This window comes from Zymoseptoria tritici, chromosome 8 (genome assembly GCF_000219625.1).
Source record: "Zymoseptoria tritici IPO323 chromosome 8, whole genome shotgun sequence".
NCBI classification, from domain to species: Eukaryota; Fungi; Ascomycota; class Dothideomycetes; order Mycosphaerellales; family Mycosphaerellaceae; genus Zymoseptoria; species Zymoseptoria tritici.
The window spans coordinates 1480570-1503085 of record NC_018211.1 but is presented as its reverse complement, the minus strand read 5'-3'; the positions used below and the strand labels follow the sequence as shown (position 1 = coordinate 1503085).

Genomic DNA, 22516 nt, shown 5'->3' with positions numbered 1-22516 from the left:
TGAAGATTTGAGAAAATGAGATGAAGAATCCCTCGTGTTCTTTGTCTCTGCCACGTCGAGATTGATGGTATTCTTTCTTTGGGTAATGGGCAGGGTAGGCGGAATGCGATATGCATAGAGTCGATGAACAAATGCAGAGAAATCCTGGGTCCTGTCATGACATGTGTGAGAGTACCTCTTCGCTGAGCTGGTATTTCCGACTGAGCTGATCGCCGGACTTCACAGTTGTATAGTGTCCTTGAGAGGTCAACATGCAGCGCGGGAAGAGGAGAGCAACTCGGGCGGCTCCTGCGCAGGATGTCGTCTGCTTGAACGCGAGCTCAAGACGTATAGTATGTTGTAGCACATGTCGGAGTACCAACTTTTCCTCAGCCTCAAGCTCATTCATATGTCCCCTCCCCTCTCCTCCTCTCATCCCCACCTACGCCGGACTCCCTCTATTCCTCTCCGCCCCCGTCGCCGTCCTCAAATCCTCCTTCTTCACCGTCTCACTCGGACTCGGCAACTTTGGAAAATCAAACCTCTCCGACTCACCCCCCTGCAATCCCTCCCACCGTCCATACGTGTTCCGATTCGTCCACGTCAACAACCCCACCCACGGCTGCACATTCCAATGCAGCGTCAGTGTGGCATTCGTCCGCTCCGCAATCTTGCCCGACACATCCGTGATTTGATACTTCGGTTTCTGATCTGACAGACGCACAATACCAGGGGATGTTCCCGCGGGGTAGGGTTTGCCGTCGGAGCGTTTGGGTTTCGGTTGTTTCTTCTTGTCCTTGGAGGTGGCGGGCTTGATGGTAGGGTGGATGTAGGTGTTGGGATGGGAAGGGGCGGAGTCGGCGGGGATGATGGCGTCCCAGATGACGACTTCGGAGTCGGGGATGGGGTCGGTGGAGGTGGATTTGTGAGAGGCGGGGTAGGAGGCGGTGATGTAGAGGAAGATTTGCTTCGTGTTCCAGTTGAAGAGGGTGGTGAGGTCGGTGGAGAGGTCGAAGGTGATGTGGGCGTATTCTTCGCGTTTCATGGAGGTGTAGTGGGGACGTCCTTTGGCGCTGTGATGGGGGAGGGGAGGTTAGGTTTGTTCTTGCGTTGTGGTGAGGTGGATGGACAAGACTGACACTCGCACGTTCTTCAGCTCCAGGCTGGCGGAGGGGGATTGGGGACTCAGCAGTACGCTCACTGCGATGGCGGCTGCGACTGCGAATGCGACTGACTGGATGGGAGAGGTCAGCGTGGTTGTTGAGGGAGTAGACGGATGACAGTATCGTACGGTGAAGTAGCCAAAGACATTCTGCAGTCGAACGAAGGTGGAATGCATGTTGGCTGGTGTTGGTGACAGTGAATCAGAGCATTCCAATTGCCGTGTCAATGTTCACATGCAACGTCGATCGTGAGGTCGGAGGTCGAGCTAGAACTAACAGCTGGCCTTGCTAGAACTAACATCGGCCAAGTTTCGGCCCCAGCCCAGCTTCCCCTGACACTCTTCGATGTCTGTTTCAGCTCCAACTCGCAACTGACTTGTGCTTGCAAGGTCGACAAGTGTGCTCATATTTGCCACGACCAACATTGTAGGAACTGAAAAGCACCATCGCTTAATCTTCAAGTTCACCGTCAAAGCTCAACGCGGTGCTAGAACGAATGAAGCCTGCCTCTTGGTTGAATGCCTTTCTGAATCATATCCAAGAATGGCTATCTAGATAATTACGCCTCTTCCATTCCACCCATCACCTCAGACCACACTATACAGACTCCTCGTCAACCTCGCCTGCCCTCTTCTCCTCAAGACCTCCACCGCAGAGTCCTACTCCACAGCTTCGTCCGTCGGCTTTGACTTCTTCGCATCAGCACCACCAGCAAGTGGGACCTCATCAGCCTTGCGCTTCTCCGTCTCGCGATCCCTGCGTCTTGTCTCACGGTCCTGCCTTTCCTTCTCCTTGCGAAGAGCTTTCGACTCAAACTCATGCCAATCACCTTCCAATGCCTCCAGCTCGACCACCTGCGCCGCTTTGGGTTCCTCGACAGTGAAGTAGGGATGCTCCAGCACGTCGGATGCGGTCGGGCGATTAGCCGGATCGTAAAGAAACATGGCCTGGAGCAGCTCGAATGCCTCAGGTGAGACGCGTTCGCGGTACTTCTCCTCGAAAGTCGACGGGATGCGATGGCTCGGTCGGAGGAGTTCGTACCATTGAAGCTCTGTAATACCTGGCCATTCGCTACGAGAGGGCGTTCCGAGGACGTTGTAGATCTTGTCAAGTTGATTGATCTCGCCGCCATCGCCGGGAAATATGGCGTGGCGGGTGAAGATCTCAACGAGGACGCAGGCTGCACTCCAGATATCAACGGCTGGTCCGTATTGTGTTTCACCAAGAAGAAGCTCGGGACTTCGATACCAGATGGTAATGACCCTGTTGGTGTAGTCTTGTTTTTGCCGCTTCTGATAGAAACGTGCAAGTCCAAAATCGGCCAATTTGAGCTCGCCCTTGTTGGAGACGAGGATGTTGGCAGCTTTGATATCTCGGTGCAAGACTCCTCTCCTATGAAGGTAGTCAAGACCTTCGAAGAGCTGCCTGGCGAGGTGCTTCTTGTGTGCAGCGGTAAGTGCGAAGGTGGGGTGGTTGAGAAGACCAGTGAGATCGTGGGACAAGTACTCGAACACCATGAAGCAGTCATTACGCTCCACCATGACTTCGAGTAGTGCAACAACGTTCGCATGGTTGAGCGATTGCAAGAGCTTGATCTCGCGGATTGCGGTGACTGGAAACTGTGAAAAGTCAGCATGAGACACAAGACTACGTTTTCTTCAGCACTCACCCCATCGCGTTCGCCCTCCATGCGAATCTTCTTCAACGCCACCATGCCTCCCGTATATACATGTATAGCCTTGTAGACCTTGCCGTATGTACCGCTGCCCACCACAGATTCGTTTCCTGTCTTTCTGTAGTATACACTGTCCGACTGTGCAAACTCCTCTGTGAGTTGAGGCCGAGGCTTTAGTCTCTTCTTCTTCACGATCTCTTTCCGGAACGCGGGCGGCGATGGTTTTGTGGGAAGGTTGACTCGGGTATTACCCACGTAGTTTGAGCTCTTCGGGACGGCAACAGCAGCATTATTTTGCACCAGCGGAGATATCCCAGTGGGCATTCTCTTCGCGACCAGTGGCGAGGTATCCGGCTTCGGTGCGGCCGGTGCTTTATCTGCAGCATCTCTCGCGGCGCGGCCTTTGATGGAGAAGCTGATCTTGTTCTTCTCTCGCTCGGCTTGTGCTGCTAATTCTTGTTCAGTCTTGGGTTCCGCAGGGACCGAGACAGTGCTGGTCGGTGTCTCGGTCTTGCGCTTCTTCCGTGCGCTTTCGTCCTCGGCGCGAAGATCAGCAGGCGGTCTGAAAGGGTTATCGTCCTCCTCAAGATCTGGCACAGACACGACCGATACTATCGACTTGGGCTGCGGCGCAGACGGTCCACTAGACCCCTCTTTCGGCTTGTCCCCCGGCTGCACGAGGTGGCCACCCTTCACGCCATCACCAGGTGTCCATGACAAATTCGCGTAATGTGCTCTACCACCTCTGACAGCCGGGCCACCCCCGCGTGGCGGTTGTCTTGAATGACTCGGTTCGCGAGGAGGAAATGCCGCAGCATTCGGTGATCCGCCGTACTGCTTCCCGGGTTGTGGCTGATAATAGGGGACGGCTGGCTGTGAAGGAGGATGTTGCTGAGGAGGGTATGGTGGCTGTTGAGGGTAGCCGTGCGCAGGAGAACCGGAGTGAGGATATCCGTGGCCTCCATAAGGTGACTGTGCTGGTGGGCGACCACCGTAGCGCTGATCGTATGGACCACCTCGGTTGTACATGTCGTCGTCACGTTCGTGATCTGGCTTCTTGCTCAAAGAGCGCTCTCGACCAGTTCCGGCCTCGCGAGGTTCACGTCGAGGACTTGCGCGAATGCTCAAAGCCTTGCGGAGGCTATGCGGAGACAGCTCCCTCTGTGCACCCTTCTCCGTCGAAGACACCGCCTCCCCTGGAGACTCCCGATAATGCGAATCTCCGTGCCGTGACTTCCGCTCTCCGTGTTCTCCGACTCTTTTTGACTCAAATGAGCGCGACCGATGTCTTCGTTCGCTCTCTTGCCGCACACTTCGATCTCGGTGATTGTGTCGTGTAGAATCTCTGCCGTGCCGTCGAAGCTTTTCGGGCGGTCGCTGATCAGGGAGCGGCGAGCGACGGCGGGGAGGGCGTGCCTCGTCGAACCTGGAATTTGATCGTTCCGCCAGGATGTCCTGCCCAGGTGCAGGTCCTGGTGACCTCGATCGGTCTTCCTTTCGAGACGTCGACTCTGAGGGACGATGTCGATGAGGTGATTGCGCGCTGGGATTGTGGTGACGTGATTGGTGGTCGTGGAAGTTCTCTTCAGATGGTGAGCGCGTCCTCCGACGTTTGTGCGACGTGGAAGGTGGATCGGCGTGGTGATGAGAATGGTGATGTGAAGACCGAGCGTCTTGGCGGGATGGCGCTGGATGTGAGGTGCCGTCTATCACGCTACGTCGAGAATCCCGAGAGCGAGACCGATATCTACCACGACTCCTCTGTCGATGGTGGTGATGAGAATGGCGGTGGTGGTGATGTTGATGAGTCTGACGGCGGTGTTCCGCAGATGCAGAGGCAGAATGTCGGTGCGAGGAATAGAAGAATCGTGGAGTTTGAGAAGTGCCTGGTTCTGCCTCTGACTTCCCAGCTTCCCGTCCACCACGTGCCGGCACTACACCAGACTTTACCTCTTCACGGGACTCGTTTCGATTTCGCGGGCGCGAGGTGCTCCTTCCTTCACGATCGCTATCCTCCTTGCTGGGCAGTCGAACCACCGATGATAGCCCATCCATGCCGCGCAACGATGGGGCGGAAATTTGCCGAGTGGCAGAAGTGGAGTCCGTGATGGACTCAAAAATGTCAAGACGTCGATCAACTCCAGAGCAAGATGAACAAAATACAGCAAATGGAACGCGCCGGGTCAAGGGATTGCGACCATGTCCGATGACATTGAACAACTCACCTGCGCGTAGCAAATGTCGTTGTTCTCGGCGCAGAGGTACCAGCCAGCTTGGGTCCGTGCGCGACCGTTTGCCAGGAAGGATCGCCCCTCCTCTCGGCTTTGCCAGTTGGTCGCTTTGAAGCCGTCTTCTTTTCAGTCCGTAGTGGTTAGTACGCAGATAATGTGATGAGACATAATATCGTCTCGCAACCGCTCTCTCTCATGATGACCACAGTATAGCAGGACATTGCCTGCTAATCAGTCCGCCTGGAAGCTTTGCGTCGCCATTTCGACTCTGTATGCCACTGTCAAAACGTGAGGCTTTACACTGCCCATGTTCACGAGATCAACGCCGCCATCCAGTGGCCAGAAGTTTGTGACGTCCTCGAATGCGGTCCATCATGACAGTTTGACACGGTCGCTAGCCGCAGCTCGATGCCCCCGCGTCAATCTTTGTCGTTCATGCAGGCAGCCTCCGCGTCATGCGAGACACTCTTCATAGCATGACGAGCAGCAGTTCGTGGTGCGAGATCACATAGCTAGCCGTGTGTGTCCTCAGATCAGTCGCCATCGCCAGCGCTGGCCTCCTTCAAAGAAGGTCCCGCAAATTCCGAGACAGATGCATGGCATTCTCTGCTGGACTTGCATGCTGTCACCGCTCTCAATAAATCCTTAGGATCTCGCCGCTGGTCGAGGCTGCGGCCACCCGACCAGCCATGTTGGTCTGACCTTGCTTCTCCCGGCATTCTCAGAAGGCTGCGGTATCTACTTATGGTGGAGGCTCGCACGAATGCAAGTATATAGGTGATTTGAAAAGAGGTCAGTATTGTCGGTCAATTTGGCATGCTGGCCCACAGCCCAAGAGCGCAAAGCAAATGCAACTATGGTCAGTGATCCGGTGCAGACTCCAAGGAGCGAAAGGAGAGGCTTCGATGAGCATGGGATGACAAGGTCGGCATGCGATGGATTGTGGTGGCAGCACTGTCGTCAGGAGATCCTTGAATCGCAGAAGCGGACTGTTGGGTCCAATTCCGTGCGCATTTCGATGCCAAAATTCGTGCTGTTCCCGAGAGACATCGCAGGAAGTAGTGGAATCCGACCGGTGGTACTTTCAGCGATATCGAGAATAAATCATGTTCATGCGTGATGGAATCAGGAAGGAGAATCGCGCCCGATGAAGTGAGGTTGTCCGCTCCCCACCAAGTGACGCCAACCTCAGCTCGCGCAAACATCCGTGCACGATTTTTGCGCGGACGACATCGTGCGACAGAAGAAGCCAGATGCTTTCACCTTTCACTTGATCAACGAAGATGTACCGAATTGGAGATTGAACTCGGCGGTGATATGGACTATCTTTTCTACTACATACAGGCCGCTTATTCGAACTACTATCTTTGACGCAAATTTCGTGGTACGCCAGAAATTTGTCACCAACCGGTCTTGAGGAACAAGACTTGGGAAATCTTGACCCCTCGAATACACCGCGAGCAGGACAGTTTCCGCACCTCAGATCATGGAGGACCATACGAACGGTGTGAACACGTCCAAGCACACATCACCTCAACTTGTCAACGGCCACTCTCCCTTGCGTCCCAAGGACGAGAAAGATCACAAAGAACGCAACGATGCGATAGCTTCGATAAAGTCCTCGATGGGTCCACGAAAACTCCCCGTAGACCTCGAGCTTCCAATACCTCTCCGATCAGTGCCTTCCACCAACGGCTCGGCGACGCAACGAACGCAATCGAAAGATGAGCCGAAACAGTACATCGAGGTGGAGGATGAAGACATAGAAGATCTCGAGAACATCGTCGCTGCGAGGAGCGTGCAAGATGAAGTGCCTCTGTCGCCCGACCAGGCCCCTGGCACAATGTCTCCCTTCATCACATCCGCTCCTGCCGTAGACTTTGACGGACTATCATGGCCGAGTACAGGCACACTAGCGAGACTTCATGAGAAGGAGAACCCAGCAGAAGCAGAAGCGAGATTACAAAAGCTATCAGGAGCAGTGCGGACTATATTGGAGTGCATTGGCGAGGATCCGGATCGAGAAGGTCTGCACGGCACGCCGGAGCGATATGCAAAAGCTATGATGTTCTTCACCAAAGGCTACGAGGAGAATTTACGGGACATTGTCAATGGTGCCGTGTTCCATGAGGACCATGACGAACTGGTGATTGTGAAGGATATCGAGGTGTACAGTCTGTGCGAGCATCATCTCGTGCCCTTCACGGGCAAGGTATGCTGTTCTGGTTCTTATTCACTGCAACGCCGCTGACCCTTAGTAGATGCACATTGGCTACATTCCTTCGCAAAGAGTGATTGGTCTTTCAAAGCTCGCTCGCATTGCTGAGATGTTCAGTCGACGCTTGCAGGTGCAGGAGCGATTGACGAAGCAAGTAGCCTTGGCTCTCTCCGAAGTGCTCAAACCTCAAGGTGTTGCTGTAGTGATGGAAAGCACACACATGTGTATGGTCATGCGTGGCGTTCAAAAGGCGGGATCTGTGACAACGACGAGCTGTATGCTGGGTGCCATGCGGAAAAGAGCGAAGACCAGAGAGGAGTTCTTGAGTCTGCTTGGAAGGCGGATGTAAAAGAGCAGCAACTTTTGGCGTGGCGCGTTGGTGTGAGATTTTCTATCGGCGTACGGATTCGCCGGGTGTGTTGGGTGGGTGGCCAATTCAACAGGCCTGTTTCATGATACCAGCGCTCAACGCAGCGTAAGTTTACATTCTTACTTTGAGGCGAAATGATCTAGCTCACTTCGCAATATTGCTTTCCTATCCTGCCTTCATCATTTCGAAGACGGGAATGTCGAGTTTCGTTACTTTCGTACCGACACTGGCCGTAGTCATTATCTCAACAATCCTAGTGAGGTGGATCCATTCACTTACCTGCGCGCCTTCCTAATCGGGCAAACTCACGAGCTGCGCTCGGCACAAGAAGACCTGACTACGAGGAGTCTGGTTGGCGAGAGGGCACTACGGCTCAAGCAAAGCGACCGAGCTCACCAAACACCGACAAGCTCAGTTGCTTCAATTGCATCAAGTCACGCGCAACATCAAAACAACAACTCTGACAACCCGAATCTCCGAGACAGTTCACCAACAAATTCACCAGCATCAGCCAAGACTTCCAGAGCATTTACCACGTACCGCATCTTGCCACATCATGGGCATTAACTCACTGGTACGTGCTCCCCTGGCGATATTCAACGGTGAGATGAAGCTGATCCGCGTGCGCAGTACTACTTTGGTCTCAGCATCATACTCACGACCCTCTACTGCTTCACTCATTACGAGAAGTTCGACGGCGGCTTTCACCGTCCGCAGAATAGGTTCAAGAAAGAGGCGCGCAAAAAGAAAGAGCAAGGAGTTTCTTCGTCTTCGGTTGCCAAGGGTGACAAGAAGAAAGATAAATCCAAGCGAGAGAAAGACAGCAAACGCCGCGCGGACACTCCTGCACCACGACTCGCACGCGATGGCGAACACAAATCAAGGACTCGGGCTTCAGATCCCCGACGACGAGCCCGCAAAGATCGAGACGGACGTTCCACCGCCTCCCACATCCGCTCCTATTCCAGCGACGAATCCTCTCGCACCAGTGGCGAATCCTCTCCCTCCCGCCAGTATTCCGACCACGGCAACTGGGTCAAACAAGGCGCAGAAGGCGACTACGTTCCCGAAGCTGAAATACTCGACTCTCACCCCCACAAAGCTTCGCTTCGTCCAGTGCATGGACACAATGGACGAAGCGACAGACGGAAACCCGCCGACTTCGCCATCCCAGACCACACTCGACCAGGACACAGCGTGCTCGAACGAGATTACGAAGCATATCAGCACTTGTTCGGAGCCAACGACGACCAGATTCATGGATTCGCAGGATGAAGTTGAAGTTGAAGCTGAAGCGAAAAAGACGGAGGTGGCGGGTGATGCGCTGCGCTCTCCCAGTGGACGTCCGATCTCTCCAGAGCGTGCGCCACTGGGTAATCTGCACAAACGTCGAGCATCACGATCTCCTGAGAAGTTCAACACAGGGCGATTCGAGCCTTTGGCACTGACGACCACCGCGCCGCCTGCGCCTGACTTTGGACGTCCAGCAAAGCGCGGCCGAACGGAGAACCGGGTCGAAATCATCTACGACACCTACGGCAAACCTACACTTCGCAAGGTGCCGGCAGAGCAGCCGCGTATGCACTATGAGTCCTCTGATACTCCCCTGCCCCGTCCAAAAGCAACAGATTACGGTATCTATGCTGCGCCAAAACAAACTCCTCAACGTCGACCACGAGCCCCTCCACCAAAACAGCCATTCAACCTCATCGACGCGATTGCTATGGACGCCGGCTTGAGCGTCATTTTCACGAGCTACCTCAACTTGCCTTCACTCATCTCGCTTTACGCAATTTCCAAACGCTTCTACTACGAGTTCAACCTCCGCGCCACTGCATTCATCCTCGCTAGCATGCGTACCTGGGCCCCGAATGCCGACAAAATCTTCCCCTGGCGTTGTTACCATCACCTCTGCATCAAAGATCCCACTCACCGACAAAAAGCTGTCCCTTCTACCTTTGATCCCTCTCTCACCGGCGACATCTCCCGTGATGTGCCGAGCATTCGCTGGCTCCAGATGGTTACATGGCGGCATGGTGTAGTGCGGGACATGATCATCACTCTCGCTTCCCAAGCTCTGCGCGTTCCCAAAGGCACCGCTGACGCCATTCAACGCATGTGGTTCATCATGGATCTTCCGTTGAATGCGCATCGTCTCGCCACGATGCGGAACGCCGAATACATCTCCAACGACACGATTCTGCACGCCGCGGAGTTCTTCATCAAAGTCGACATGGCCTTTACCGATCCCGAGAGCGCACCAATCGTCGCTCCCATTCCCGGAGCAGCACCAATTCGTCCAAATCGGGTTGGAGGCAACTTGATCGGCTGTAAGCTACGAGAAGTCCTGCTCGCTGAGCGCACCATGACGTGTCTCTGGCGAGTGCTCAAGGGTTGGTCGTGGGATACCGAGGATCCTGCTCGTCCGATGCGAAAGATCGATATCTTCAAACTGTACATGCGCCACCGGTTCCGCTTTCCGATACATTTGCCGCCAAATGCGAAGGATCTGAGACGATTTCCCATCATGGGGGAGCACTATGATGATATCTTGAAGGTCGGAGTTGAGCGAGTGTACCAAGATGGCGAGACTGACTTCGTCAAGTACTCCCGCCAGCCGGCGCCACTGATACGGCCAGATCAGTTGGTGATTGGGGAGTCGGTGCGACGTGAGCTGAATCTCCAGGATCGACTTCTCGAAATGGTGCTCTCAGGATTCGCAACGGAAGGTGGCAAACCAAGGCCTGTATTCACGTACGAGGAGCTGTGCAGAATCATCAAGAGACCCTGGGAGGTCGAGTCGATGGTGAAAGATAAGAGGGCGCGCGAGATCAAGAAGATTTACATGCGGAAGAAAATGCAATCGGAGAGAGCACAAGCGGTCGCGGCGGCCAACGCATTGAGGACTGCACAAGCTGCTCCCGCCACCGGGACTGCTGCACCTGGAAAGTTGGATCAATTGGCGGCGTATAAAGTCCCGGCCCAGATCATGCAGAGTCGTGCAATGTCTGGACCGGTGCAGAGCGTTCCTCCTGCTATGAGTTCTTCTCTACTCTCCCAGCAGGCAGTCGCAGACGCTACCGACGATCTCCAGGCAGGTTGGCCAGGCCAAGTACCGAGCATAGCGACGCTGTTGACGAGCGCCAAGAATGCTGTGCAGAGCGCTCATTCTACGACGATCCCTGGCGCCTATCAGAACAATCTTCCAGCTAAGGCTTCTGCATCGACCCAGACGACAAAGGCCGCACCCACTCAACCTCCCCAGCTCGCCGTCGAGACCGGTCTTCAAGCTCTTCCCGCCATGCAGCCAGCTCTGGTAGTGCAATCAAGGTCTCCAGATGTTATTGACAGCGGAGTGATCTCCTCTTACGCGACCTCGACGACCGACGAGCCTAGAGCCGCACAGAGCGTTGACGTTACTATCGGAGACACTGGCAATGGCCAGAAAGGGAAGGGAAAGCAGAGGGCCACGGAAGAGGAGATCCAGGCTCAGCAAGCAAGCAACAAAAACGGTGATGATGAGCGCGATAATGATGCCATGGAGGTGGAGTTCACTGGGAAGGCCAACGGAAAGGCTGCAGAGTAAGAAGCAAGGTGGAAGTGAATGCCGTGGCGGCAGAGGATTCCTTGTCCTGCGGGTCATGGAACGCCTTGGTTGGTTTTGGCCGGGTATTTTGAGATACAAGATGCTTTTGGTATCGGCAGGCTCTGAGCTGAGTTGGCTGCTTTGAGCGCTTGAGTGTGCATTTCGCAACGATAGCCACTGACTTGACGGCAAAGGCTTTGAGGTAGCAGGCAATACAGACAGTGAACACACATTCAGAAACCTTGGCTCCGATGAAAATTTCATTCGCGCAGATCTCTCATATGCAAAGAGACCAGATTTGTCATGATATGCTATTGTACAGTCCGGATGTCGGATTCATGTCGACTAATGTACATGCCCTTCTTGGGCTTCGTGTCATAGCAGACCGACAGCTCTCTTCACATCGAGCAGAGTCCCTTCCGCACTCTGCCTCGCCTTCTCCGCACCTTGCTCTGCAGTTTTCGCCAGCAACTGATCATCATCAACGATCTCCGCATACTTCTCACGAATTGGCCGGACGAGATTCTCCACCGCTGCGGCAGCTCTCTCTTTTACGACGCGCAGACTCATGCCTTGCATCTCCTTTGCCAAGGTCTCCTGACCGCCAGCGGCTCCATTTGGCTCTGTACAATGATAGATCAGATCTAACAAATTACTGACACCCGGCCTTCGCTCCGGCTCATATGAGATGCCTTCGACAGAGTCCGTGACTGCCGACTTGATCTTCGCATTGATGATATCCTCCGAATCTGTGAGCAGAATCCTTGACTTAGGATTAAGATGAGACTTCGACATTTTCGACGTCGGATCAGTCAACGACATGACTCTCCTCGCGGGACTGATCAGAGTCTCCGGAACAGTGAGCACATTCTCACCGTAGACATGATTGAATCCATTGGCCACTTCACGAGCGAACTCGAGGTGCTGTGCTTGATCATGTCCGACGGGAACGTGCGTCGACTGATGGATGAGGACATCGGCAGCTTGTAAGACGGGGTAGGAGAAAAGGCCGAGTTTCAGTCGTTCGCTGTTATCCTTTTCGTTAGAGGTCTTGTCCTTCCATTGCGTCATTCGTCCAAGATATCCCGTCGAAGCCTGGCAAGACAGAATCCACATCAGCTCAGCATGAGCAGGGACCTCGCTTTGATGGAAGATCATGCTCCGAGCTGGGTCCAGGCCAATGGCGAGCAGCATGGCCAGGGACTCTTTCTTCCATTGTCGCAATTGGGCTGAGTCTTGGCGAATCGTGATGGCGTGAAGGTCGACCAGAGAGTAGATCAGGCGAGTTGAGGATGCGGCCTCATCTTGGAGTTTGACCCATTGTCGAAGGGCTCCTAGATAGTTGCCCAGATGAGGAACTCCTGTAGGCTGAATTCCTGAGAAGATGGTCTTGTTGTTTGATACGCTGCTCGATTGGCGTGTGGTCGTACAGCGAAGGTTTCCAGCGAAGGCAGGATTGCTGCTACCGCGCCAGATGATGGATCGAACCACGGGCAGCATCAAGCCAGATTCCAGTCCAGGTGACGTTTAGAAGTCGCAATAGATTTGTACGTCAAGTTTCAAGGAAATTGGAGCCATGGCTTCCACTGACACGTGGTGTCCAGCCAATCACAACCCCTCGGATAGCGACCCGTAGCTCGCCAAGACCTGGGCAAGAACGACGGGATACAAAGACCTCCTCGCTCGAACGCCTCACTTTCTGCGACTTGATTTCTTTGTCACCTCGAGACCGACATGGGACACTGACATGAAGTTTGCCAAAGAGCTGGAGGCTCTCGCTATCCCGGAGTGGAGTGGAAGTTATCTGGACTACAAGCAAGCAAAAAAGAGACTCAAAGCCGTCGCAAAGGCCCTACGAAGCGTTCCTAGCCGCGAATCTCATCATCCGGAACTACCTCTACGCGCCGAGAATGGATCGACAACCACTTCGCAGCGTCCTGCGGTCAACGAGCGTAGTCCGCTCCAGGCCAAAAAGCAGCCAGGAGAGTCCAACGAGCGTGCGGCTGAATTGAAGCGGATGACCAGTTATGGCAGCATTATTGGATCGCCGCCTCATAGTCCTGCTCAGCGATTGAAACACAGCGTGCAAGACGCCCCTTCTTTACATCTTCCTGGACCTGCGGCAAATTCTCTTATCGAAGATTCACTGGACGAGGAAGACAATCCTCTGACACGCAACAAAAGTGTTAATCTTCCCGTCCCACGGCCGGCGCCGAACCACGCGGCATCGCAATTGAGCCATACTGGAAATGCGTATCAGGTCAAGTCTCCGGTCGACCATCCCGCGGGTGCTGGATCGACCCCTAAAAATGGTTCATCTCGTTCTCGCGGTATTCTTCGAAAGCGAACGAACTCTATGCCCAGCGTGCGTCCACTTACACAGCGCATGTTCTCTTTGAGAGGCGGAACAACACCCAGAAAAGGTCGCGATGACAACGATGTTGCGCTGGAGATGTACAAGGAGGTCGATTTCAGAGAAGCCGAATTCTTCCTCTTCCTGGACAAGGAGTTGATGAAGGTTGAGAACTTTTACAAGTCCAAGGAAGACGAAGCCAAGGAACGCCTCGAAACACTGCGGCAGCAACTGCACATCATGCGGGACTTTCGCCTCGAAGAAATCATTGCAGCCGAACAAAGACACAAATCTGGGCGCGAGGAGCAGCAGCGCACATCTCACGAAGATGCCGGTATGAATGGCACTGGACAGCATCAAGACACGTCGAAACTTGCCGTCACGCGAGAGATGGTGTCTCGGCCATTTTCCAAATCGATCGACATGGCCGCGGAAGCCTTCGACAAGTTCCGCCCTGGTCATGTCGGGAAGACTTCTCAGGCGATGGGCAATCTAGGCACACCTGACGAGCATAATTGGACACCAGACCATAACCAGCGAGATTATTCCCGCAAGCCTTTGAAAGACGTTCCTTACCGCGTCGCGAAACGAAAGATGAAATTGGCACTCCAGGAGTATTATCGCGGTCTGGAACTTGTGAAATCATTTGCGATTGTGAACAGAACAGCTTTCCGCAAGATCAATAAGAAGTACGACAAGGCCGTCAACGCTCAACCCAAACAGCGCTATATGGCGGAGAAAGTCAACAAATCCTACTTCGTCACCTCTGACGAAACTGACAATCTCATGTCCTCCGTCGAAGACCTTTACTCCCGTTACTTCGAGAAAGGCAATCGCAAAATTGCCGTCAGCAAACTTCGTGCTAAGAATGCGAACTCCGGCCACTACACCGGAGCGGTCGTCCGGACTGGTGCGTTGTTAGCTGCGGGTGCTGTCCTCTCGCTCCAGGGCATCGTCGCGGGCACCAACAATCTATTCGTGACCGATCCGCGAATCAAGTTGGAGACAGGTTTCCTTCTCCAGCTATACGGCGGGTACTTCTTGATCTGGACGCTGGCGACGTTATTCACACTCAGCACGAGGTTTTTCACAATCAACAAGGTGAACTACCAATTCATCTTCGAGTTGGACAATCGCCATGCCCTCAACTGGAGGGAATTGAATGAGATGCCGGCGTGGTTCTTCTTCATATTTGGCTTGACGATGTATCTCAACTTCGAGGTCGAGGCTGGTGGGGAGCCAATGTATCGCTATTGGTTTGTTGTGCTCCTCGGACTGGCTGTGGTGTGCCTCTTCAACCCCGCGCCAATATTCTACCATCGCGCCAGACGATGGTTTCTCTACAGCATGTGGCGTCTTGTTCCAGCTGGCTTGTACGCCGTCGAGTATCGAGACTTCTTTCTCGGCGATATCTTTTGCTCTCTCACGTACGCGATGGGCAATATTGAGGTCTTCTTCTGCTTGTACACAACCGACTGGGCCAATCCTGGATCGTGCACATCTGGCACCAGCCGGACTCTTGGGTTCCTGACCACGCTTCCTGCTATCTGGCGCGCACTGCAGTGTCTGCGACGTTACTGGGACACTCGAGTCTGGTTTCCGCATCTTGCCAATTTTGGGAAGTACATCTTCACCATCCTCATGTACATGAGCTTGTCGTTGTACCGGATTGAGAAGACGTTCGAAATGAAATCCTTGTTCATTGCCGTGGCATGTATGAACAGTGTGTACACTGCTGTCTGGGATATTGGCATGGACTGGAGTAAGTACATGTCGTCGCTTGTGATATGCTGCACTTGACTGACGACATAAAGGTCTCGGCGACTGGGACGCAAAGTACTTTCTGCTACGCCGTACCCTAGGCTACCGCAAAAACATCTGGCTCTATTACTTCGCCATGATCATTGATCCGATCCTACGCTTCAACTGGATCTTCTACGCCATTTATACCCACGACCAACAGCATTCCACTATCGTTTCCTTCATGGTCAGCCTTTCCGAGGTCTTTCGTCGAGGTCTTTGGACACTCTTCCGCGTGGAGAATGAGCATTGCAGTAACATCAAGAAAGAGATGGCCAGCCGCGATCTTCCACTCCCGTACAAACTCAGCCACGACGAAGACTCACAAGATGAGGAAGAACATCGCTCGCAGAAATCCCTAGAGAACCTCATCGCCGATCCTCTTGGGAACCACACTTCTAACAAGCCTCCACTCTCCCTGCGCGAATCCCGCGGCCACGTTCCAACCTCCGACATCAGCTCTGTCAATCTCGAAGGCCAGTCTCAAAAGCCTATCAAACCTCGCAATCTCCTCCGCCGAAGCTCAGGTCTCACCTCTGAATCTGCTTCTAATCAACCGAAGTTCTCTCTCCGCAACGGCACCGTCGTGCGACAAGATGGCAGTATCGCCGAAGAGGGTGCAGCGGGCTCCGCGACTGCCACAGGCCGCTCAGACGTCGATCTGGAACGACAAGCGACCAATACGGGTAGCAGCTCGTTGCGCGCAAGGAAGGGTGGGCGCTCGGGCGAGAGTGCAGCTCCGACCGACTCGCCCATTGCGAATGCACTGCATCGCGTGGGCACAGCGATTCGGACGGCCCATGAGAAGGACTTCGAAAGAAAGAAACCATCGCCTGGAGATCAGGCACAGGGCATGGATGGAGCGGAGAGTAGCAGTGAGGACGAGGATGACGAGGATGACGAGCCAGATGACAGAGGTTGAGGAGCTTTGGCGGGCATTACTGATTACATTTCTGCGGCGTTCCGTTCAGCATGATATACCCCAGTTTATGAGTACACGACTATGCATCAATTCCACGACACAGGAGCATAGGAGACACTTCCGAGACATGAGATTGATCTCCTTCGGACACAAAATGCCAATCCCATCATCGGTAAGTCATGTTACCGGCACAACCTGCGGGGGAGATGCTAGGATCAATAACCCGACCCGTCATCTCAGTCAGCAGGAGTCCAGAGAGAAGGAACGATGCAAAAACGGACAGGGAGAACCTAGTATTCATATACATCCGACCTTGATGAGCGGGGAAGAGCCGTGAGGCGCTTCACATGAGCCGCGAGGTCCCACATGGACCATGTCATCATTGTCATGTGCATCGACTTTTATGCGAGTAATTCCGTTCCCCTGGAGATCTTACTTTGTACGGACATGCTCGTACTGTAAGGCTGCATAAACGCGTACCATGGCATCATCGTAGTGCCGTTGTCCCTGGGCAGTAGGACCTCGAATATTGGCAGAGGCCGGTCACAAGAAGCGCAAGGCCAGCAGCTTCAGCATGCATCTATTGGATAGTTCTACTGCGAAACCACACATGATGAACACAGCGTGTAAAAGTCACAATAGGTGCTATACTGCAAGGCATTAGTTCTACCCTGCGATCCGTCAGTGCTTCGTGGACGGGCCCGAGAAATCTACAACGTACGGTATTCTCCCACGGCATTGAGGTTCGTGCGGCGCTGACCAGAGGGGTCCATCAAGGTGAGGAGTTGACCCGATATTTAGTCTACTATTGTTCAAACACCAGGCTTCTTCCCAGGACACATCAATGACATCGACGTGGCATGTGCCTGCTCCATTCCTCTCTTCTTTGACTAGATCATCACTTTCCTCATTCACCTCGCGACTCCATCGTAGCTCCATCGCCGCCGCTAGATCTACGCATCACCTCCCCTCCGCCCCCCGACTTGGTCATCGGTGCTACGCTTCGACGTTTTGCTCAGCGACACCACTCGAACGATCCACACCGATCAAGCAAACCTCTCCATCCCGTCATCAATCCTCTTTGTCACAGGTCGCTAGGTCTCCTCGCTCCCACCTCCTCCACCAACCCTTCGAGCGGCCACGAACATACGCCACTATGGCAACATCGATGAACAGCCGACCTGAAGGTCTCGAGCGCCTGGCCGATTCCTTGGAGAAGCCTTTGCTCGATGATCGCTCATACCGCGTGATAAAGCTGGCGAATCAGCTGGAAGCGCTTCTCATTCACGATCCAGACACTGACAAGGCATCGGCGGCCATGGATGTGGATGTGGGAAGTTTGGCAGATCCGCCCGAGATGCAGGGAATGGCACATGCCGTGGAACACTTGTTGTTCATGGGAACAGAGAAGGTACGATATCGCAGGGACAAGAGGACTGAGGGTGTCAATGGACCTTGTGCTGATGGCATGTGTTGTGACAGTACCCTGGAGAGAACGACTACAACTCCTACTTGACCAAATATGGAGGCCACTCGAATGCTTTCACGGCTTCTACTTCGACAAACTACTACTTCGAACTTTCATCCTCTGCCACATCCAACAGCGCAGCATCATCAGCGAACAACAGTCAGGCAAGCCTGCTCTCGAAGTCAGGTCGCGGACCTCTATACGGCGCCCTCGATCGATTCGCACAGTTCTTCCTCAAGCCACTGTTCTTGGAGGATACGTTAGACCGTGAGCTGCGTGCGGTGGATTCGGAGAACAAGAAGAATTTGCAGAGTGACAATTGGAGGTTGATGCAGCTGGAGAGGAGCTTGTGCAGCGAACAGCATCCATACCACCAATTTGCGACTGGAAACTACAAGCTACTACACGACGATCCGATCGCTCGTGGAGTCAAGATTCGTGAGGAATTCATGAAGTTCTACCAAAAGAACTACTCGGCGAACCGGATGCGATTATGTGTGTTGGGCAAGGAAAGCTTGGATGAGCTGGAAGGATGGGTGGTCGATCTGTTCTCGGGAGTCTACAACCAAGATCTACCAAAGATGAGATGGGACGATGTACCCGCGCAGACGGAGAAAGAGCTTTGCACACAAATCTTTGCTAAACCAGTCATGGACACAAGATCGTTGACGCTCAACTTTCTCTACCCGGACGAGCAGGAGATGTACGACTCAAGGCCGAGTCACTACCTCAGCCATTTGATCGGTCATGAGGGTCCGGGCAGCATATTGACCTATCTCAATGCGAAGGGCTGGGCAAGCTCTCTCAGTGCTGGTGCTAATACGGTCTGCCCTGGGACGGCCTTCTTCAGCGTGAGCTTGCGACTCACCACGGAAGGATTGAAGAACTACCAGGAGATTATCAAGGTCATTTTCCAATACATCGCCATGCTCAACGAGAATCCTCCCTACGAATGGATCGTTCAGGAACAGCAGAAGCTTGCAGAGGTGGAATTTCGATTCAAGCAGAAGGCTCCAGCTGCGAGGACAACGAGCCACCTTAGTGGAGTCATGCAAAAGCCGCTTCCGAGGGACATGCTTCTGTGCGGAGAGAGCTTGATTCGGAAATTCAACCCCGATGGCATCAATCGTGGACTGTCGTACTTGCGACCGGACAATTTCCGGTTTACTCTCACCAGCCAGGAGTTTCCAGGTGACTGGGACCAGAGGGAGACGTGGTACGGGACGGAGTACAAGATGGAAAAGATCCCGCGAGAGCTCATGGATCAATTGATCGCCATCAGCCGCTCTTCCGCCAGCGAACGTCTGTCCGAGCTCCACCTACCCAACAAGAACGAGTTCATCCCGCAGCGTCTGGACGTTGAGAAGAAGGAGATCACGAAACCCGCGTTATCACCCAAACTGATCCGCAACGACACGAATGTCCGAGTATGGTACAAAAAGGACGACCGCTTTTGGGTGCCGAAAGCCAATGTCCTGCTCACACTGCGCTCGCCAATGGTGAACATCAGCCCGTTCACAAACGTTGTGCTGCAGCTGTACAAAGATCTCGTGGAAGATAGCTTGATCGAGTACGCATACGACGCCGAATTGGCTGGCCTCAGCTACAACCTTGGCGCAATGTCGAATGCGCTTGAGGTTACTGTCGGCGGATACAATGATAAGATGCACCTGCTTCTGGAGAAGGTGCTTGTCACCATGCGAGACATCGAGATCAAGCAAGACCGTTTCGATATCGTCAAAGAGCGTCTGATTAGAGGCTACAAGAATGCCGAATACATGGAGCCCTACCGCCAAGTTGCGGGCTTTAACCGCTGGCTTACCAAGGAGCGAAGTTGGGCCTCTCACGAACTGCTTGCCGCTCTGCCAGCCGTCACGAAGGAAGATGTCGCACGACTGTATCCTCAGGCTTTGCGTCAAATGCACATCGAGATGATTGCTCACGGAAACCTTTACAAGGAGGATGCGCTACGCATGAGCGACCTCGTTGAAGCTACACTCAAGCCTCAACCTCACCCGAAGAGCCAATGGGCAACTCCACGCAACCTTCTCTTCCCACCGGGTGCTGACTACCGATACGAGCGCCAGCTCGCAAATCCTGAGAACGTCAACCACTGCATCGACTACATGCTTCACTTCGGCGACTCTCAGGACCGTCCGCTGCGCGCCAAAGTTCTTCTCCTATCCCACATCCTGTCAGAACCATGCTTTGACACCCTACGCACGAAAGAGCAATTGGGCTACATCGTTAGCAGCGGACCCACATTAGGGGGAAACCAGGCCGGGTTCAGGATCCTCATTCAGAGTGAGAAGGATTGTCCCTACCTGGAGACCAGAATCGACGCATTTCTGACCGGATTCGAGGAGACCTTGAGCGAGATGTCGGAGTCCGACTTCAATGAGCACCGCATTGGTGTGATCAATTCGAGATTGGAGAAGTTGAAGAACTTGGACCAGGAGACTGGCAGGTTGTGGCATCACATTACCAGTGAGGTTTTTGACTTTGAGCTTGGTGAGTTTGCATCGTACTTTCCCATGCCTCCGCAACGTGTTACTGACCGTCTCCTAGTCTACCGTGACGTCGAAGCACTGGAGGCACTCACCAAGAACGACCTCCTGACTTTCTTCTCAAGCCATCTTCATCCATCCTCTCCAACCCGCGCCAAGACCGCCATTCACCTCATCGCATCAACCACACCAGCCGAACTCGCGAAGACCATTTCACCCGTGGACCTTTCCGAAAAGCTCGCGAACAAGATTGCAGAGCTGCTGACCCAAATGGGCGCTCCTACAGACAAGAGTGCATTGACACCATACCTCGAGAAAGTTGACATCGGCGAAAGAGATGCGGGCAAAGTCATGGGGGCAGTGGGCGAGTACATGCAGAAAGGACTGGGCATGGCAAAGGAGCAAGTCGATCAGGTGTCGAAGATGGGAGAGCAAGCGCTACCAGGTCTGTTCGCCGGACTAGGCATTGGAGGCGAGGAGAAGAAGGAGGCTGTTGCGCATGTGAACGGGAACGGTACCACGAACGGAGTCGAGAAGAAGCAGAGCAAGACCATTGTCGTCGAGGATGTCAAGTCTTTCAAGGCGAGTCTCCCGTTGAGTGCGGCACCAAAGCCGGTCAAGGATTTGGAGGAGTTTGAGGACTTGGAGTCGAAGCTTTGAGTGCTTGGACAAAGTGGTTTGGTTAGCGAGGCGTTTGCTGAGGAGGAAGAACCCTTTTTGCTAGAAAAGTGCTACAGCAGAGACATGTATAACTAGACAATTTCTCGTCCCCATGGCTGAGAGATATCCTTCACAGATCCTGTAACGCCTATCGAGCGGTGGAATGTGTGGCTCATGTCTGTATGTTCGTCGTCCATTTCGTGCACGGTGACCTCGCCTCCCACATCATCTACTTGCTCCTCTTATAAATCTTCCTCAAGAACTCCTCGAACACCTCCTTCTTCAATCCCTCACTCTCGTCCAGATTCGAAATCTTCTCCCGAATCTCACCGACTCTTGAATCCTCGTACTTGGTGTAGACCTCCTGAAGCTGCATGTCGTTGTACACCTGCTTCACAGCCGCTTCCGCCTTGATATCCTTTTGTCCGTAGTTCTGCTCCAGCACCTTCCTCTGCTCAGGCGTGGCGATCTTGAGAGCCTGGTTCACGAGCCAGCTGCACTTGTTGTCCTGAATGTCTGTTCCGATCTTGCCCAACACCGATGGGTCGGCGAAGTTGTCGAGGTAGTCGTCCTGCACTTGGAAGTACTCGCCCATGGGTACGAGGATGTCCTCCGCTTGTTTGAGGTTCTTGGGCGTAGCGAAGCCGGAGAAGTGCATGGCGAGGGCCACGGGGAGGTAAAAGCTGTAGTAGGCGGTCTTATAGATGACGATGAAAGTGTACTTGTCCAGGCTGAAGTTGTCGAGATCTACGTGGTCTTCTGGGGCGGTGAGAAGATCGCAAGCTTGGCCAAGCTCGGTCTGAAAGCTGACCTCGTGGAAGAGCTCAATCACATCGAGGTAGTACTTCTCCTGGCGGAAGTACTTCTTGAGGAGGACGTAGATGGAGGACTCCAGCATGAAGGCGTCGTTGATAGCGATCATGCCGACCTTGGGCATGAGATACCAACAAGGGTTACCTCGGCGAGTCTTGCTGCTGTCCATAATGTCGTCGCTCACGAGGAAGAAGGCTTGAAGAAGCTCGATGAACCAGCCCAGAGTTGCAGCACGGAAGAACTCATCTTCTGTGAGTTTACGGCCGAGAAGAAGCTGGGTGGTATCGATCACTGACAGGCCACGATTGCACTTTCCTCCAAGAGTGTTGTGGTTCAGGGACTATATTCAGACCGGCTAAGATCAGTCAATCGAAGCTTGTGTTTTTCGCATCTTGCAGAGATTGTACCTCTTCGAACCATTTCAATGCTTGCTCTGGCAGCTTATACTTTTGACAATGCTCTTTCAGGTCTTCCACCAGTTTGGGGAAGACCGACTCGAATTCCTTCAATGTAGCGGGCATGTTGGTAGATGTGGGGTATCGAAAAAGCGAAGGAACGGGATAGGAGACGCTGGACTCGGGAGGAGTATTCACTGGTGAGGACGAAGTATCTCGCAGTCGGCGGAGACGGGAATGAACAGTGGAAGGTCCAATGAGTGGTGGGAGGGAGGTCGTTGCAATTGACCCGAAGATCGAACGACATCCCCAAAAGATTGTTGCTTCTGGTCCGTGCGGGAAAGTGATCGGCCCCTGCAGAAGTGAAGTCATTCAG

At 53.6% G+C, this 22516-nt stretch overlaps 7 protein-coding genes across 7 annotated transcripts; 3 read left to right on the top strand and 4 right to left on the bottom strand.

Annotated features, from left to right (window-relative positions):
• Positions 1-421: 421 nt before the first annotated feature.
• MYCGRDRAFT_87244 (uncharacterized protein) lies at positions 422-1318 on the bottom strand (the record flags this gene model as incomplete). The annotated part of the gene is made up of 3 exons (XM_003850049.1): positions 422-1052; positions 1119-1213; positions 1271-1318. The coding sequence occupies 3 exons, from the start codon at positions 1316-1318 to the stop codon at positions 422-424; spliced, it is 774 nt and encodes a 257-aa protein (XP_003850097.1).
• A 331-nt stretch (positions 1319-1649) lies between these two features.
• On the bottom strand, positions 1650-3141 carry LSK1 (serine/threonine protein kinase, CMGC family, CDC2/CDK subfamily; the record flags this gene model as incomplete). Its single annotated transcript, XM_003850048.1, has 2 exons — positions 1650-2761; positions 2812-3141. The coding sequence occupies 2 exons, from the start codon at positions 3139-3141 to the stop codon at positions 1802-1804; spliced, it is 1290 nt and encodes a 429-aa protein (XP_003850096.1).
• Positions 3142-6891: 3750 nt separating this feature from the next.
• MYCGRDRAFT_46388 (uncharacterized protein) lies at positions 6892-7615 on the top strand (the record flags this gene model as incomplete). Its single annotated transcript, XM_003850262.1, has 2 exons — positions 6892-7260; positions 7310-7615. 2 exons carry the CDS (start codon positions 6892-6894, stop codon positions 7613-7615), a joined length of 675 nt encoding a protein of 224 aa, XP_003850310.1.
• Positions 7616-8501: 886 nt separating this feature from the next.
• On the top strand, positions 8502-11222 carry MYCGRDRAFT_95282 (uncharacterized protein; the record flags this gene model as incomplete). Its single annotated transcript, XM_003850263.1, has 1 exon — positions 8502-11222. One exon carries the CDS (start codon positions 8502-8504, stop codon positions 11220-11222), a length of 2721 nt encoding a protein of 906 aa, XP_003850311.1.
• A 375-nt stretch (positions 11223-11597) lies between these two features.
• Positions 11598-12722, bottom strand: MYCGRDRAFT_74955 (uncharacterized protein; the record flags this gene model as incomplete). The annotated part of the gene is made up of 1 exon (XM_003850047.1): positions 11598-12722. One exon carries the CDS (start codon positions 12720-12722, stop codon positions 11598-11600), a length of 1125 nt encoding a protein of 374 aa, XP_003850095.1.
• Positions 12723-16451: 3729 nt separating this feature from the next.
• MYCGRDRAFT_110531 (uncharacterized protein) lies at positions 16452-20984 on the top strand (the record flags this gene model as incomplete). Its single annotated transcript, XM_003850264.1, has 5 exons — positions 16452-16469; positions 16940-17040; positions 17396-17708; positions 17780-20276; positions 20334-20984. 5 exons carry the CDS (start codon positions 16452-16454, stop codon positions 20930-20932), a joined length of 3528 nt encoding a protein of 1175 aa, XP_003850312.1.
• Positions 20966-22361, bottom strand: ERG20 (ERG20 farnesyl diphosphate synthase; the record flags this gene model as incomplete). The annotated part of the gene is made up of 2 exons (XM_003850046.1): positions 20966-22085; positions 22153-22361. 2 exons carry the CDS (start codon positions 22264-22266, stop codon positions 21162-21164), a joined length of 1038 nt encoding a protein of 345 aa, XP_003850094.1.
• Positions 22362-22516: the final 155 nt, after the last annotated feature.